This window comes from Phacochoerus africanus, chromosome 16, assembly GCF_016906955.1.
Source record: "Phacochoerus africanus isolate WHEZ1 chromosome 16, ROS_Pafr_v1, whole genome shotgun sequence".
Lineage (NCBI taxonomy): Eukaryota > Metazoa > Chordata > Mammalia > Artiodactyla > Suidae > Phacochoerus > Phacochoerus africanus.
Window position 1 is genome coordinate 9,213,902 of NC_062559.1, and position 16,175 is coordinate 9,230,076.

Sequence of the window (16,175 nt, forward strand, 5' to 3'; positions counted from 1 at the left end):
CCACAAAATGGTGAACTCAAAGGCAACATATGGAAGTATTTCCACATTGCAAGTGAGTGAGGGGAAATGCATGATTTGCAAATATTGTCAAGTGAAAAATGTGTTTCCATCCTGCTAAGGTGGCCAGATACGTCTCTATGTGTAACAATGTTTTGCAGATGTGAAAAAAATCCTTCCTGGGATTAGAAAAGTGAGAACAATAAAAATCTTTAGCTACCTCTGATCCCAGGAGTGTCACAAAGCACGGCGCAGTCTACAGCCTCCGGCTGCTCTAGCCACAAATTCCCAGTGGCTTCATTTGTCAGATGAACTGACAGGTGTAAGTTGAGAAAATACTGATCAAGTTGTTCAAAGAAAATATTATTGTCAGGGAGTTCCCGTTGTGGCACAGTGGAAATGAATCCAACTAGGAACCATGAGATTGCGGGTTCAATCCCTGGCCTCGCTCAGTGGGTTAAGGATCCAGCGGTGCCGTGAGCTCTGGTGTAGGTTGCAGATGTGGCTCAGATCTGGCGTGGCTGTGGCTGTGGTATAGGCAGCGGCTATAGCTCCGATTAGACCCCTAGCCTGGGAACCTCCATATGCCATGAGTATGGCCCTAAAAAGACAAAAAAAAAAAAAGATGAAAGAAAATATAATTGTCAGTAACTGGGTATTCATACCCACAGAAAATCTTAAAATTACTCAGCTTATGCTCTCAATCTCCTTTAGAGTAAAAACAAGCCTTGCTTGACATTGAAACCTGTGTAGGAAGGAGGAGCATTTACACCTGGGCTCAAGGGACAGGGACACCTCACTCTGTGCTGATAACACAGATGACCTCCACCAGGTTTCAGAGATACTCTGAAAAATATGAGCAAACAGACACAGTGGAGCAAAAGTCTGCCTTCCCAAGGAGAGGGCAGAGGCAAAGAGATCTGTCGCTGGCTGACGATACCAGTAGACAGGAAAATAAACTCCAGGGTTCAACTCTGAGCCTGTGAATTCCCTGGGGAACATGTAAATGCAGATTCCTAGGCCCTCTTCTAAGAGTCTGATTTACTCAGTCTGTGGTGGGGCTAGGACTCCTCACTTGATGCAGCTGTCCCTGTTTTTTGTTTTTTTGGGTTTTTTTTTTCCAGTTAACAGCTTTAGAGTTCTCTTGTGACATAGCGGGTTAAAGATACAGCATTGTCATCGCAGCATCTTGGGTCACTGCTGCAGTATGTGTTTGATCCCTGGCCCTTGAACTTCCACATGCTGTGGGTGTGCCCAAAAAAATGAAAATACAAATAAAAGTAACAGCTTTAGTGAGGTATAATCCACATAACTTTAAATTTATCCTTTTATTTTTATTTTATTTCTTTTTTTTTTGCCACCCCGCAGCATATGAATTTCCAGGGCCAGGGATCAGATCTGATCTGCAGTTGCGGCCTAAGTTGCAGCAGCAGCAATGCTGGATCCTTAACCTGCTGTGCCTGGCCAGGGATCGAACCCGTGTCCCAGTGCTCCTGAGATGCCACTGATCCTATTGTACCACATTGGGAACTCCAAAATTCATCTTTTAAAGTATACATTAAGTGCTTTTAGCATATTCACTATTTTGTGCAACCATCACCACTATCTAATTTTAGAACATTTTCATCGCTCTCCTCCCCATAAAAAAAATCCGTACTTAATGGCAGTCACTCTCCACTCCCCCTCACACAGCCCCTGACAACACTAACCTATGTTCCAGCACTAATCGATGTTGCGTCCATCTCTATGATTTGCCTGTTGTGCACATTTAATGTAAATGGAATCATATGGTATTCCTTTTGTGTTTGGCTTTTTCTCACTTAATATGTTTTTAAGGTTCATCTGTCTTGTAGCATGTAATGGTTCTTCTTTTTTAATGGCTGTATAATATTCCATTGCATGGCTAGACCACATTTTGTATATCCATCATCTGCTGACGGACACTTTGAGTATAAGAAAATGGTATGGAAGTTCCCCTGTGGTGCAGCAGGTTAAGGATCCAGCATTGCTGTAGCTGTGGTGTAGCCTACAGCTGTGGCATGGGTTCAGTGATCCCTGGCCTGGGAACTTCCACATGCCATGAGTGTGGCCAACAACAAAAAAAGTGGGGGGAGTACCCATTGTGGCTCAGCTGTAAAAAAAAAAAAAAAACCGACTAGTAACCATGAGGATGTGGTTTCAATCCCTGGCCTTACTCAGTGGATAAGGATCCAGCATTGCCCTGAGCTGTGGTGTAGGTGAAGATGTGGCTCAGATCCTGCATTGCTGTGTGGTGTAGGCCAGCAGCAGCAGCTCTGATTCTGCCCCCAGCCTGGGAACTTACATATGCCACAAGTGTGGCCCTAAAAAGCAAAAAGAAAGAAAAGAGAAAATGGTATGTATTTGCTGTTTTGGCAAACATTTCTTGAACACTCATTTGATGGAATCTTCTAGGCCTCTTCCTAAAAATAGGAAGACATTGGTTGTTAGCAAAAAAAGCCATTTCCTTGGCTCTGCCACAGGCTTTACCTGGTGTGTGCACTGAGGACCTGGTGTCTGGTCATAGTGTGCAGTGGTTTTGTGGAGGCACTGTTTAAGCATTTGGTCCAAGAATGCAGGCTGTGACTTGGCCACACATGGCCCCTGGGTGTGGTTCTGAGGCAGCACATAGCTTTTGGCTTCCATTGTTCCTCACCTGCTTCAGAATCCCCCATCATCTTCCAGAGGTGAAAAAATTGGTTTCTTTGTGAAAATACTCTCCAGAAAAGCTGGGGGGGGGGGACGGTGTTGTTGTTTGTTTGTTTGTTTTTTAAAGGACCGCTACAGCAGGATTCCAATAGTTCTTTCCTCAACCCAGGAGGCTCTTTTTTCCCCAGGGTCGTACCCACGGCATATGGAAGTTCCCAGGCTAGGGGTGAAATCGGAGCTGAGCTGCCAGGCTGCTGCCACAGTCATAGCCACAGCCACGCCAGATCCTTAACCCAATGACAAGGCCAGGGATCAAACCCAAGTCTTCATGAATACTAGTCAGGTTCATTACTGCTGAATCACAACAGGAGCCCCCCAAAAAGCTGTTAGGTAAAGAACTAGAGCAGCCCATTTTAATTTTAAAAATTATTTTTGTTTGTTTGAAGATAATGAAACTGAAGTATCAAGAGGCCAGAAATGAACTTCCCTAAGCACTTAGATGTATCAAGAGTTGTATTATGGGATTGTACACTGTATTTTTTTTCTTCCTTCTCAATTATATTTTTTGAAAACAAACATCTTTTGGGTATGCTTGCTAGTAAGAAGAATGCTTAGGAATTCCCATTGTGGCACAGTAGAAACGAATCTGACTAGTATCCATGAGGATGTAGGTTCAGTCCCTGGCCTTGCTCAGTGGGTTAAGGATCCGGCATTGCTGTGAGCTGTGGTGTAGGTCACAGATGCAGATGAGATCTGGTGTTGCTGTGGCTGTAGTGCAGGCCAACAGCTGTAGCTTCAGTTCGACCTCTAGCCTGGGAACTTCCATATGCCGTGGGTACGACCCTGGGGAAAAAAGAGCCTCCTGGGTTGAGGAAAGAACTATTGGAATCCTGCTGTAGCTCAGCAGGTTAAGAACCTAACATAGTCTCTCTCTATGAGAATATGGGTTTAATGACTGGCCTTGCTCAGTGGGTTAAGGATCCAGCGTTGCCACAAGCTGTGGCATAGGTTGCAGATGTAGCTCAGATCTGGTGTTGCTGTGACTGTGAAGTAGACCCCAGCTGTGGCTCCAATTCCATCCCTAGTCTGGAAACTTCCATATGCCACAGAAGCAACCTTAAAAAAAAACCAGAGAGAGAGAGAAGAACTATTTTTGTTCTATTGTAATTGTAGTATCTTCTCATTTTGTTGCCGGCTCTTTATAAGCTGCTAAAATTAAGTTATTAGAATCATTAAAGCTGAAAAGCTTGAAGCTTTATTTGCAATACAAATAAAAACCATTTAAAATTTTATTTCATTAGTATATAAATTGTTTATGATCTGAACTACATTTTTCATTCAGTATTTCAAGTCTGTTTTATGAATCATTATGTATAATGTATATTTACCTATATTTCAGTTATGTATAATAAATATTTACCTATATTTACCACTAACCTTATAGCACTAAAGGGCACTGAAAAAAATTATAGTTGTGTATATTTTATTCACCTCCTCCCCTGCCCAAATTTCTTATTTTTTTCATTGATTATGATCAACCTGTAATTTCAGTTGAGCTATAATTCACATAAAATTCACCATTTAAAAGTGCACAATTTGGGAGTTCCTGTCATGGCGCAGTGGAAACGAATCCGACTAGGAACTATGAGGTTTCAGGTTTGATCCCTGGCCTCACTCGGTGGGTTAAGGATCCGGCGTTGTTTTGAGCTGTGGTGTAGTTCGCAGATTCGGGTCTGGCATTGCTGTGGCTATAGCTCTGATTAGACCCCTAGCCTGGGAACCTCCATATGCCGCGGGTGCAGCCCTAAAAAGATAAAAAAATAATAAATAAATAAATAAAAATAAAAGTGCACAATTTAGAAGTTCCCTGTTGGCATGGTGGGTTAAGGATCAGGCATTGTCACTGCTGTGGCTCGGGTCACTGTTGTGGTTCGGATTAGTTCCTTGGCCCAGGAACTTCTGTGTGCCACAGGCAAAGAGAAAAGAAAAAAGTGCACAATTAGGTTATTTGCAGTATATTCACTATGTTGTGCAGCCATCATCACTATCAAATTCCAGAACATTCCTATCACCCCCCAAAGAAACTTTACCTGTTAGCAGTTGTACCAAATCCCCCTTCCCTCCATGGATTTGCCTTCTGGACATTTCATATAAATAGAATCATGTGTATTCCTTTTTTTTTTTGTCTTTTTTTTGCCTTTCTTAGGACCTCTCCCGCAGCATATGGAGGTTCCCAGGCTAGGGGTTCTAATCAGATCTGTAGCTGTAGGGTACCTGAAGGAGCCACCACAGGAACTGCCCAGGTTGCCTTTGCTGGTTCCCCGAGTGGCAATGGAGGAAAGAGCACAGGCAGCAGGTAGGTGTGCACCTGATTCGAAAGGAGTTACCATCTCCCCACTGGGAGCTTCTCACTTCTCTGAACACAGCTGGCTGCTCCTTCAGGTACCCTCATGCTCTCCTGCAGGAAACGCTCGCTCTTAAGAAAAGATCTGATATTGGTCACCTACCTCCTTCCTAATTCTGGGAAAACATTTTTTATCTGTTTTACAATCTTGACTCTTAGGAGTTCTCTGGTGGCACATCAGGTTAAGGATCTAGGGTTTTCACTGCTGTGGCTCTGCTTTCATCCCTGGCCCCAGGACTTCTGCAGGCTGTGGGTGTGGTCAAAAATAAAATAAAATCTTGACTCTTTTTTTTTAATATAATGAATTTTATTTTTTTCCATTATAGCTGGTTTACAGTGTTCTGTCAGTTTACTGTACAGCAAGGTGACCCAGTCAAACATATACATGTACATTCTTTTTTCTCACATTATCATGTTCCATCATAAGTGGAGTTACAGTTCCCAGTGCTATACAGCAGGATCTCATTGCTTATCCATTCCAAAGGCAATAGTTTGCATCTATGAACCCCAAATTCCAAGTCCATCCCACTCCCTCCCCCTCCGCCTTGGCAACCACAAGTCTGTTCTCCATGTCCATGATTTTCTTTTCTGTGGAAAGGTTCATTTGTGCAATATATTAGATACCAGACAGAAGTGACATCCTATGGTATTTGCCTTTGTCTTTCTGACTTACTTCACTTACTATGAGAGGCTCTAGTTCCATCCATGTTGCTGCAAATGGCATTATTTTGTTCTTTTTTATGGCTGAGTAGTATTCCATTGTATATATATACTGCATCTTCTTAATCCATTCATCTGTCAGTGGACGTTTAGGTTGTTTCCTTGTCTTGGCTATTGTGAATAGTGCTGCAGTGAACATGCAGGTGCATGTATCTTTTTCAAGGAAAGTTTTGTCTAGATATATGCCTAAGAGGGCATTCTGGATCATATGGTAGTTCTATATATAGTTTTCTGAGGTACCCCCCCCCCCCCTACTGTTTTCCATAGTGGTTGTACCAATTTACATTCCTGCCAACAGTGCAGGAGGGTTCCCTTTTCTCCACACCCTCTCCAGCATTTGTTATTTGTGGACTTATTAATGATGGGCCATTCTGACTGGTGTGAGGTGGTATCTCATGGTAGTTTTGATTTGCATTTCTCTAATAATCAGTGATGTTGAGCATTTTTGCATGTACTTGTTGGCCATCTGTATATCTTCTTTGGAGAACTGCCTGTTCAGGTCTTTTGCCCATTTTTCAATTGGGTCGTTGGCTTTCTTGCTGTTGAGTTGTGTAAGTTGTCTGTATGCTTTAGAGATTAAGCCCTTGTCAGTTGCATCGTTTGAAACTATTTTCTCCCATTCTGTAAGTTGTCTTTTTTTTTTTTTTAAATGGTTTCCTTTGCTGTACAAAAGATTGTCAGTTTGATTTGGTCCCATTGGTTTATTTTGGCTTTTATTCTTTTTTTTCTTTTTTTTTTTTTTGTCTTTTGTTGTTGTTGCTATTTCTTGGGCCGCTCCTGCGGCATATGGAGGTTCCAAGGCTAGGGGTTGAATCGGAGCTGTAGCCACCGGCCTACGCCAGAGCCACAGCAACACGGGATCCGAGCCTCGTCTGCAACCTACACCACAGCTCACGGCAACGCCGGATCGTTAACCCACTGAGCAAGGGCAGGGACCGAACCCGCAACCTCAAGGTTCCTAGTCGGATTCGTTAACCACTGCGCCACGATGGAAACTCCTATTTTGGCTTTTATTTCTGATGCCTTGGGAGACTGACCTGAGAAAACATTTGTAAGGTTGATGTCAGAGAATGTTTTGCCTCTGTTCTTTTCTAGGAGTTTGATGGTGTCTTGTCTTAACATTTAAGTCTTTAAGCCATTTTGAGTTTATTTTTGTGCTTGGTGTGAGGGTGTGTTCCAGTGTCATTGATTTACATGCAGTTGTCCAGGTTTCCCAGCACCACTTACTGAAAAAACTGTCTTTTTCCCATTTTATATTCTTGCCTCCTTTGTTGAAGATTAATTCACCATAGGTGTCTGGGTTTATTTCTGGCTTCTCTGTTCTGTTCCGTTGGTCTGTATGTCTGTTTTGGTACCAGTACCACACTGTCTTGATGACTGTGGCTCTGTAATACTGCCTGAAGTCTAGGAGAGTTATGCTTCCTACTTGGTTTTTGTTCCTCAGGACTGCTTTGGCAATTCTGGGTCTTTTGTGGGTCCATCTAAATTTTTGGATTGTTTGTTCTAGTTCTGTGAAAAATGTCATGGGTTAATTTGATAGGGATTGCAGTGAATCTGTAGATTGCTTTGTGTAGTATGGCCATTTTTACAGTATTAATTTTTCCAACCCAGGAGCATGGAGTATCTTTCCATTTCTTTGAATACTCTTTAATTTCCTTGATGAATGTTTTATAGTTCTCAGCATGTAAGTCTTTCGCCTCCTTGGTCAGGTTTATTCCCAGGTTTGTCATTTTTTTGGGTGCAATTTTAAAAGGTACTGTATTTTTGTATTCCTTTTCAAATATTTCATTGTTAGCATACAGAAAAGTGACTGATTTGTGATGTTAATCTTATATCCTGCTTCTCTGCTGAATTTGTTGATCAGTTTGAGTAGTTTTTGGGTTGAGTCCTTAGGGTTTTCTATGTATAGTATCATGTCACCTTCATACAGTAACAATTTTACCTGTTCTCTTCCAATTTGGATACCTTTTATTTCTTTTGTTTGTCTGATTGCTGTGGCTAGTATTTCCAATACTATGTTGAATAAAAGTGGTGAGGGTGGGCATCCTTATCTTGTTTCAGATTTTAGTGGGAAGGCTTTCCGCATCTATTGAGATGATCATATGGTTTTTGACTTTTCTTTTGTTAATGTGGTATGTGACATGGATTGACTTGCATATGTTGAACCATCCTTGTGAACCTGGGATGAATCCCACTTGGTCATGGTGTATGATCTTTTTTATATGTTGTTGGATTTGGTTGGCTAAAATTTTGTTAAGAATTTTTGTGTCTGTATTCATTAAAGATATTGGCCTGTAGTTTTCTTTTTCTTTTTTTTTTCGTCTTTTTTTTTTTTGCCTTTTCTAGGGCTGCTCCCGCAGCATATGGAGGTTCCCAGGCTAGGGATCTGATCGGAGCTGTAGCCACTGGCCTTTGCCAGAGCCACAGCAACGCCAGATCCAAGCCGCGTCTGCGACCTACACCACAGCTCATGGCAACACTGGATCCTTAACCCACTGAGCAAGGCCAGGGATCGAACCTGCAATGTCATGGTTCCTAGTTGGATTCATTAACCACTGTGCCACGTCATGAACTCCAGTTTTCTTTTTTGGTAGTATCTTTGTCTGGTTTTGGTATTAGGGTGATGGTGGCATCATAGAATGTCTTTGGGAGTGTTCCTTCGTCTTCAGCCTTTTGGAAAAGTTTAAGGAGGATGGGTATAAGTTCGTCTTTGTATGTTTGGTAGAATTAGCCTGTGAAGCCATCTAGTCCTGCACTTTTATTTGTAGGGAGTGTTTTTATTGCATATTCAATTTCATTTCTAGTGATCTGTCTGTTCAGTTTATCTATTTCTTCTTGATTCAGTTTTGGCAGGCTGTAAGTCTCTAAAAAGTTGTCCATTTCTTCTAGGTTGTCAAATTTGTTGGCATATAATTGTTCATAGTATTCTCTTATAGTTTTTTGTATTTCTGCAGTATCTGTTGTGATTCCTCCTTCATTTCTTATTTGGGTTTTTTCTCTCCTCTTCTTGGTAAGTCTGGCCAGAGGTTTGTCAATTTTGTTTACCTTTTCAAAGAACCAGCTCTTGGTTTTATTGATTTTTTTCTATTGTTTTTTGAATCTCTATTTTATTAATTTCCTCTCTGATCTTTATGATTTTCTTCCTTCTGCTGACTTTAGGTTTTGTTTGTTCTTCTTTTTCTAATTCATTTAGGTGGTGGGTTAAGTTGTCGATTTGAGATTTTTCTTTTTTGAGGAAGGTCTTTATTGCTATGAATTTCCCTCTAAGCACTGCTTTTGCAGCATCCCATAAGTATGAATGGTTGTGTCTTCGTAATCATTTGTCTCAAAGTATAAAATCTTGACTCTTTTGTGGGAGATACTTACTTTAAAATTAATGCTCTCACATTTAGTACTCCAAGCCCCTTTTTAAAAATGGTTTTTAGTACTCCAAGCCCCTTTTAAAAAATGGTTTTTAGTACTCCAAGCCCCTTTTTAAAAATGTTTTTTCAGGAATTCCTGTTGTGGCTCACATAGTGTCCATGAGGATGTGGGTTTGATCAGGCATAGGCCTCAGATGTGGCTCATATCTGGTGTTGCTGTGGCTCTGGTGTAGGCCAGCAGCTGCAGCTCTGATTCAACCCCTATTCTGGAAACTTCCATATGCCACAGGCGAGTCCCTAAATACACACACACACACACAAAGATGTTTTCAGAGATCAGGCTGGAATTTTAAGCTTTAGTGGGTAAACTTAAAGGAGTTACAAGATAATATTACATTTTGGTTTAGTAATGTCATTCTGGAACAATTACATTTTTTGTGGGCTTTTGAAACTGTCCAGAAGCATTTCATTGTGACTGCTCTATAGGTAATTCAGAGAAGTAATTAGGAGTAACAGGTTGAGACATTAGAAGGGAGTTCCTAACAGATTAAAAGCTGAGAAGACTCCCATTACTTCCTAACTTCACCTGAGCCTTCCAATTAGTTTGACATTGATGCCCAAGAGAATGTTTTTTTGTTTTTTTGGGGTTTTTTTGGCATGCATTTTCTTTTTCTTTTAATTACATTTCCCCCCCCCCCACTGTGCAGCATGAGGACCCAATTACACATACATGTATAAATAATTTTTTCTCCCATTGTCGTGCTGTGATATAAGTATCTAGACATAGTTCTCAGTGCTACACAACAGGATCTCATTGTTAGTCCATTCTAAAAGCAATAGTTTGCATCTGTTAACCCCAAGCTCCCAATTCCTCCCACTCCTTCCTCCTCCCCCTGGGTAACCACAAGTCTATTCTCCAAGTCCATGATTTTCTTTTCTGTGGAAAGGTTCATTTGTGCTGTATATTAGATACCAGATATGAGTGATATCATATGGTATTTGTCTTTCTCTTTCTGACTTACTTCACTCAGTATGAGAGTCTCCAGTTCTATTCATGTTGCTGCAAATGGCATTATTTTGTTCTTTTTTATGGCTGAGTAGTATTCCATCCAAGAGAACTTTTGCGTCAAGAACAGATTTTGCAGTATTCACTTTATTATTTTTATTTTTTTGTCTTTTCAGGGCCGCACCCATGGCATAAGGAGGTTCCCAGGCTAGGGGTCTAATCTGAGCTGTAGTCTACACCAGAGCCACAGCAACGCCAGATCTGAGCTGAGTCTGCGACCTACACCACAGCTCACAGCAATGCCGGATCCTTAATCCACTGAGCGAGGCCAGGGACGGAACCTGCAACCTCATGGTTCCTAGTTGGATTCGTTTCCGCTGCGCCACAGTGGGAACTCCTATAGTATTCACTTTAGCAAGAAGAAAAACAGGATTCAATTAAGACTAAATTGATAAACATAATCAGCTAGAGATGCTCAATTTAAAAAACATCTTCAATTTGTAAGGCAGTTTAAAAAACTTAATGGAAATGTTCAAATGTCCAAAAAAACCTATGAACTTTCCTCTTCCTCTCCCTCCTCTTCCTCCCCTTCCTCCTCCTCCCCCTCCTTCTTTGATTTAAAATTAGCTTTAAAATTGTGTATGACATTTTCATTCTAACTAAAATTATTTGTAGCAGTTAAGCACATCTGGTGAATGGGAAGTTCTGTTTTTGTGTCCGCGGAGTGGGAAGATGTGTTATTCGTAGTCACGCATTCCGTCATATCTCCTGAGCCAGTCTGTTGGATCACGAGGCCATACTGTCTAGGAAGAAATAAAGAAACGTGAGTTATATAAAAATCACCTGAGGCCTTTGATTTACTGTATTGAAGTGCAGATTCCAGGCTGGCCCCTAGTCAGTTGGTTTTGGCAATGGGAAAGGCGCTCAGGAATCTCCGTGTCTGATAGGATTCCTGGTGTGACTGGTTCAGATCCTGGGTGAACCACACTTTGGGAAACAGTTCTGTCTTGCAGTCTCAGGCCTGTGAAAGTGATAGCCAAGTTTATCTTGATAATTTAAGTCACAGGAGTTCCTGTCGTGGCACAGTGGTTAATGAATCTGACTAAGAACCATGAGGTTGAGGGTTTGATCCCTGGCCTTGCTCAGTGGATTAAGGATCCGGTGTTGCCGTGAGCTGGGGTGTAGGTCACAGACGCGGCTTGGATCCCGAGTTGCTGTGGCTCTGGCGTAGGCTGGCAGCTACAGCTCTGATTAGACCCCTAGCCTGGGAACCTCCATATGCCGTGGGAGCGGCCCAAGAAATGGGAAAAAGACAAAAAAAAAAAAAAAATTTAAGTCACAGACTACTCCCCCCTTGCAAATTAGGCTTGTCACCTGATTAAGGACCTTTAAACTCAGAGACACTAGGAAAGAGTCCAGGTTTTGCGGGAGAAGCATTTTCTCCTCTTCTGTGAGTTCAGAGATGGTGGGAAACTGATTGCTGATTGTGCCGGGGCTTCTGTGCTCCTGTCAACTCCAGCCCCTGAAGCCCCCTCCAACTTGCTTGTCAGGCTGTGGTATCAGCTGTTTCTTTCGGACTGGAAATTATTACTGCCCGATGGGGGTCAAGTTCACTTAAGTGCCATGTTGTTTAAGTGCTTCTCGGGATCTTTAACCTCAGAGTTCATACACAGCTCTCTGTGCTTTAGACACAGTGGGCTTTGTGCTCTTTGAAAAAGCTAAGGCTTCCTGGGAAGCACAGGGGAACGGTTCCCTTGGGGAGAGAGCGGGTCATGGGGCTGGTCGTGACCCAGGCATAGTCCTGGTGCTCTCTCTAGGGCGGGACACCATGCCTCCCTCATCTTTGGATCCCCACAGCCTCCTGCACAGGGCCGGGCACTGATGCGTAGTGCCAGTTTAGAGGGTGCCAGCTGGCAAGAAGAGGGGCTAGAGAGAGGCCCTGCTCACGTGGAACAAGGCTGCATGACCGTGGGCTTGGGCCGTGTGGAGGCCGAGTGCAGATGTGCGGAGGGCAGTGGGGAGTGGCTCTTCTCCTTGAGTCCCTGGGGCCTTCTGCCAAATGCAGGACAGAAGAGCAGTGTCCGTCAGCCCAGCTGAATGGAGAGGCTCCAGAAGCTTTGCAGAGCATCATGAGAGGGGCAATGAGTTCCTTCCTGTCCCTGAAAGGCCTTTCAGGGCTCTCCTCCCTAACATGAGGGCAGGGCCCTTGGGGCCTGGCTTCTTCAAAGAACTGGGCTTGCTTTCAGTACTGATGACTCCAGCGTGCAGAGGGCCATTCCCTGGGCAAGGGGACATGTGAGTTCCGTGGGCAAGCCCAAGCTCCATCGTCCTTCCCATACTGTTTCTCTTGATGCTCCTTCAGCTCACCATTTCCTAACCTCCCTCTTTTAATTTTATTTATTTATTTATTTTTGTCATTTTTGGCCGCCCTGCAGCCATGTGGAGCTTCCGGGCCAGGGATCAGATCAGAGCCACAGTCTCAACCTAAGCTGCAGCTGCAGCAGCTACAGTAACCCACTGTGCTGGGCCTGGGATTGAACCTGCATCCCAGCAGCTCCCAAGATGCCTTCAATCTCATTGCACCAGAGTGGGACCTCCACCTCCCTCTTTTTAATTTGTCACCCATGTTCACTTTTTTTTTTTTTTTGTCTTTTTAGGGCCACACCCACACATATGGAGGTTCCCAGGCTGGGGTCAAATCAGAGTTACAGCTGCTGGCCTACACCACAGCCACAGCAACGCCAGATCTGAGCCGCATCTGTGACCTACAGCACAGCTCAGTCCAGCGCCGCATCCTTAACCCACTGAACGAGGCCAGGGCTTGAAGCTTCGTCCTTTTAGATGTTAGTCAGATTTGTTTCCACCGAGCCACGATGGGAACTCTTTTTTTTTCTTCCACTCTTTTCTTTTTCTTTTTTTGTCTTTTTGCTATTTCTTGGGCCGCTCCCATGGCATATGGAGGTTCCCAGGCTAGGGGTTGAATTGGAGCTGTAGCCACCAGCCTACACCTGAGCCACAGCAACGCGGGATCCGAGCTGCATCTGCAACCTACACCACAGCTCACAGCAATGCCGGATCGTTAACCCGCTGAGCAAGGGCAGAGATGGAACCCGCAACTTCATGGTTCCTAGTCGGATTTGTTAACCACTGCGCCACGACGGGAACTCCCACTCTTCTTTTCTTTGTCTCTCTCTCCCTCTAGCCTCCCTCACCTTGTTACCAAGAGGTAAACTCATGTCTTAAAGCCCAGCCCTTTGATTTCTTGGGGGAGAGGATGCCCAGCCAGGGCCTTGGGCAGCCACCCTGTCACTTGGCAGGTAAACCATCCTGGAAGAGAGGACCAGAATCTTGGAAACCTGAGAAGGCTTTGGGAGAGAGATTCCTAGGAAGTTCAATGAAAAAGGTGTGTGAGGAGTTCTTGTCATGGCTCAACAGTTAGCAAACCCAGCTAGCATCCATGAGGACGCATGTTCGATCCCTGGCCTTGCTCAGTGGGTTAAGGATCTGGCGTGGCTGTGAGCTGTGGTGTAGGTCGCAGACTTGGCTCGGATCCGGTGTTGATGTGTCTGTGATATAGGCTGCCGGCTATAGCTCCAATTGGACCCCTAGTCTAGGAACCTCCATATGCCTTGGGTGCAGCCCTAGAAAGACAAAAAGACTGGAAAAAAAAAAAAAGAAAGAAAAGAAAAGACAAGAAAAAGACATGTGAATCTCCGGTGTCTCAATACTGCGTATTCATGTAGAAGAACTGCGCGTACCATCCTATTGGCATTTGCCAGTGGGGCTCATCTTTCTAGCCACTTCCACCTGATCAGTGTCTGCTTGTCCTCAAAGCTGAGAGACAGAGTTCTCCAGAGATTTGCTATTGACGTAGTACATTTTAATCAGTTACTTCATTCAGTTCGTCTGGATGTCAAGCACTAGAGTGTTTTAAAGCTGCTACTGTTCCGCTGAGGCTGCTGCTTTGGTGTCCACCCAGTCCTTAGCATCTTTCAGGTTTGAGATGTTCACCGGGATTCCTGATTTTGCTGGGATCATCTCCTAGTTTTCTTTAGCCCAGACAGATGACCTGGTGGCTAGGCCTTTCTTCTTCCTGGGTTTGGAACTGCTGGGAGAGGCTCCACAGCCAAAGGTGGTGTAAGTTTACACCTCAGGGCAGCAGAAGAGTAGAGTACCTCTGTGTAGGCATTTTCATTTAGCAGGTGGTTTATTTCTTGTTTCCAGTAAACTAACAGTTGTTCTCTTCTTTGCGGGCTGTTAACTCATCACAGGTTCTTACAAAGTCTTAAAAAAGTGTCAAGTTCTGCTGATACTTCTGTTTTACTTTCGAAGGTTATAGAAGCATTGGCTGGGGTCTGAATCTGAGAGGACCTCAGGATTCTGTGCCGTTGCCACCACCCGCTTTGTGGGTCAGGGGTTCTGCCTGGTGCATCCCTGTCACCTGTGCTCCTGGGTGGAACCGATCAGGGATAAATAGTTGGGGCTCGGGCCCTAGATTAGCTGCCATGGTTCATTGAGCGGCATCCCTGTTTCCCCAGGCGACTTGGAGCTCTTCTCAGTGCTGACATGATGACAGTGTGCAGGCCGGCCAAGGGCAACCACAGCCAGACTGAAAACCTGGGCTACAAGTTGGCTGACAAGTAAGAACTGTTTTCCTCCTCGAGTGCAGAAGTTGGCCCAGATTCTCAGTCTCCTTCCTTTCTCGACTGCCTTTCCCTCCCCACTGACCCCACCTCCCTGAACTAAGAGGCTGAACTTCTTTTCTAAGTCCTTGTGATGAGCCTCTGGTAACTCATCATCTCCGTGCACTATGCCCAGTTAACAACCCACAACCAGGGCTGTTTTCTCCCCAGATGGAACCCTTTCCTCTGATACCCACTCATATTCTGCAGGGAAGTTGGCCCCACTGAGCTGTTCACAACTAGGCATCCAGTCCAGAGTGCTTTCTGGGGATTCCATAGAATCCTGGAAATAGAAACTCGAGAAATTTTGGGGTGCAGCAGCCATGTGGAGAAGGCACGCTGCTCCTGGTTTCATCGTCCTACTGTTCTTGCTTGAGCTTTGTAATTCCAGCAAGGTTTTCCAGCAGGCTAGTCTTTTTTTTTTACCTCTTCAGTTTTTATTTTATTTATTTATTTATTTATTTGTTTGTTTATTTATTTATTTATTTCTGTCTTTTCTAGGGCCACTCCCTTGACATATGGAGGTTCCCAGTCTAGGGGTCTAATCGGAGCTGTAGCCGCTGGCCTACATCAGAGCCATGGCAACGCCGGATCCTTAACCCACTGAGCAAGGCCAGGGATCAAACCCGCAACCTCATGGTTCCTAGTCGGATTCATTAACCACTGAGTCACAACAGGAACTCTTTTATTTTTATTTTTATTTTTTGTCTTTTTTTTTGTCCTCTTCAGTTTTTAGAGGGGGCCTCTAACTGTTGGGGATCTTAGATAATAAGTATAATCATCTAACACTGGTTATTGTTTATTGATGTCAAGACTTATGTGCTGTGGGCACATTATTTATACTGACTTGTGCATTTAGTCATTTTATTTATTGACTACCTACTATGTACTGGGCATAGCAAATAAGATAGATTTGGCCACTGCACCCATAAAGTCTAGAGAAGGGAGATGGGGCTCTTTGGTTCTTTTTTTCTTTTTGCTTTTTAGCGTTGCACCTGCTGCAAATGGAAATTCTCTGGCTAGGAGTTGAATTGGAGCTGTAGCTGCTGGCCACAACCACAACCACAGCCACAGCCACACCAGACCCGAGCTGTGTCTGTGACCTACACCACAGCTCACAATGACGCCAGAGATCGAACCCTCATCCTCATGGATACTAGTCAGGTTCGTTAGCACTGAGCCACAGCGGGAACTCTTACTTTAAGAGTTCTTAAATACAAAAAAAAAAAAAAAAAGGAGTTCGTATTTTAAGATGAAAAAAACGGAGCCAAGGTCCAAACCCAGGTCCCTCTGATTCTAAAGCCATATATTTATCTACTCTTACTATTGTTTAATGG

The 16,175-nt window shown here is 43.8% G+C and overlaps 1 protein-coding gene across 2 annotated transcripts in view; it reads left to right on the plus strand.

The window, feature by feature from the left end:
* DENND2A (DENN domain containing 2A) overlaps positions 1-16,175 on the plus strand; it is a 124,166-nt gene that overhangs the window by 21,603 nt on the left and 86,388 nt on the right. The window contains exon 2 of one of the 2 annotated variants that reach the window (XM_047763228.1): positions 14,695-14,796. The exons of the other annotated variant lie outside the window; for it this stretch is intronic. Within the exon in view, the coding sequence (XP_047619184.1) occupies positions 14,723-14,796 (74 nt within the window). The 5' untranslated portion in view covers positions 14,695-14,722. The remainder of the gene's footprint in view (positions 1-14,694; positions 14,797-16,175) is intronic. 2 annotated transcript variants of the gene reach the window in all.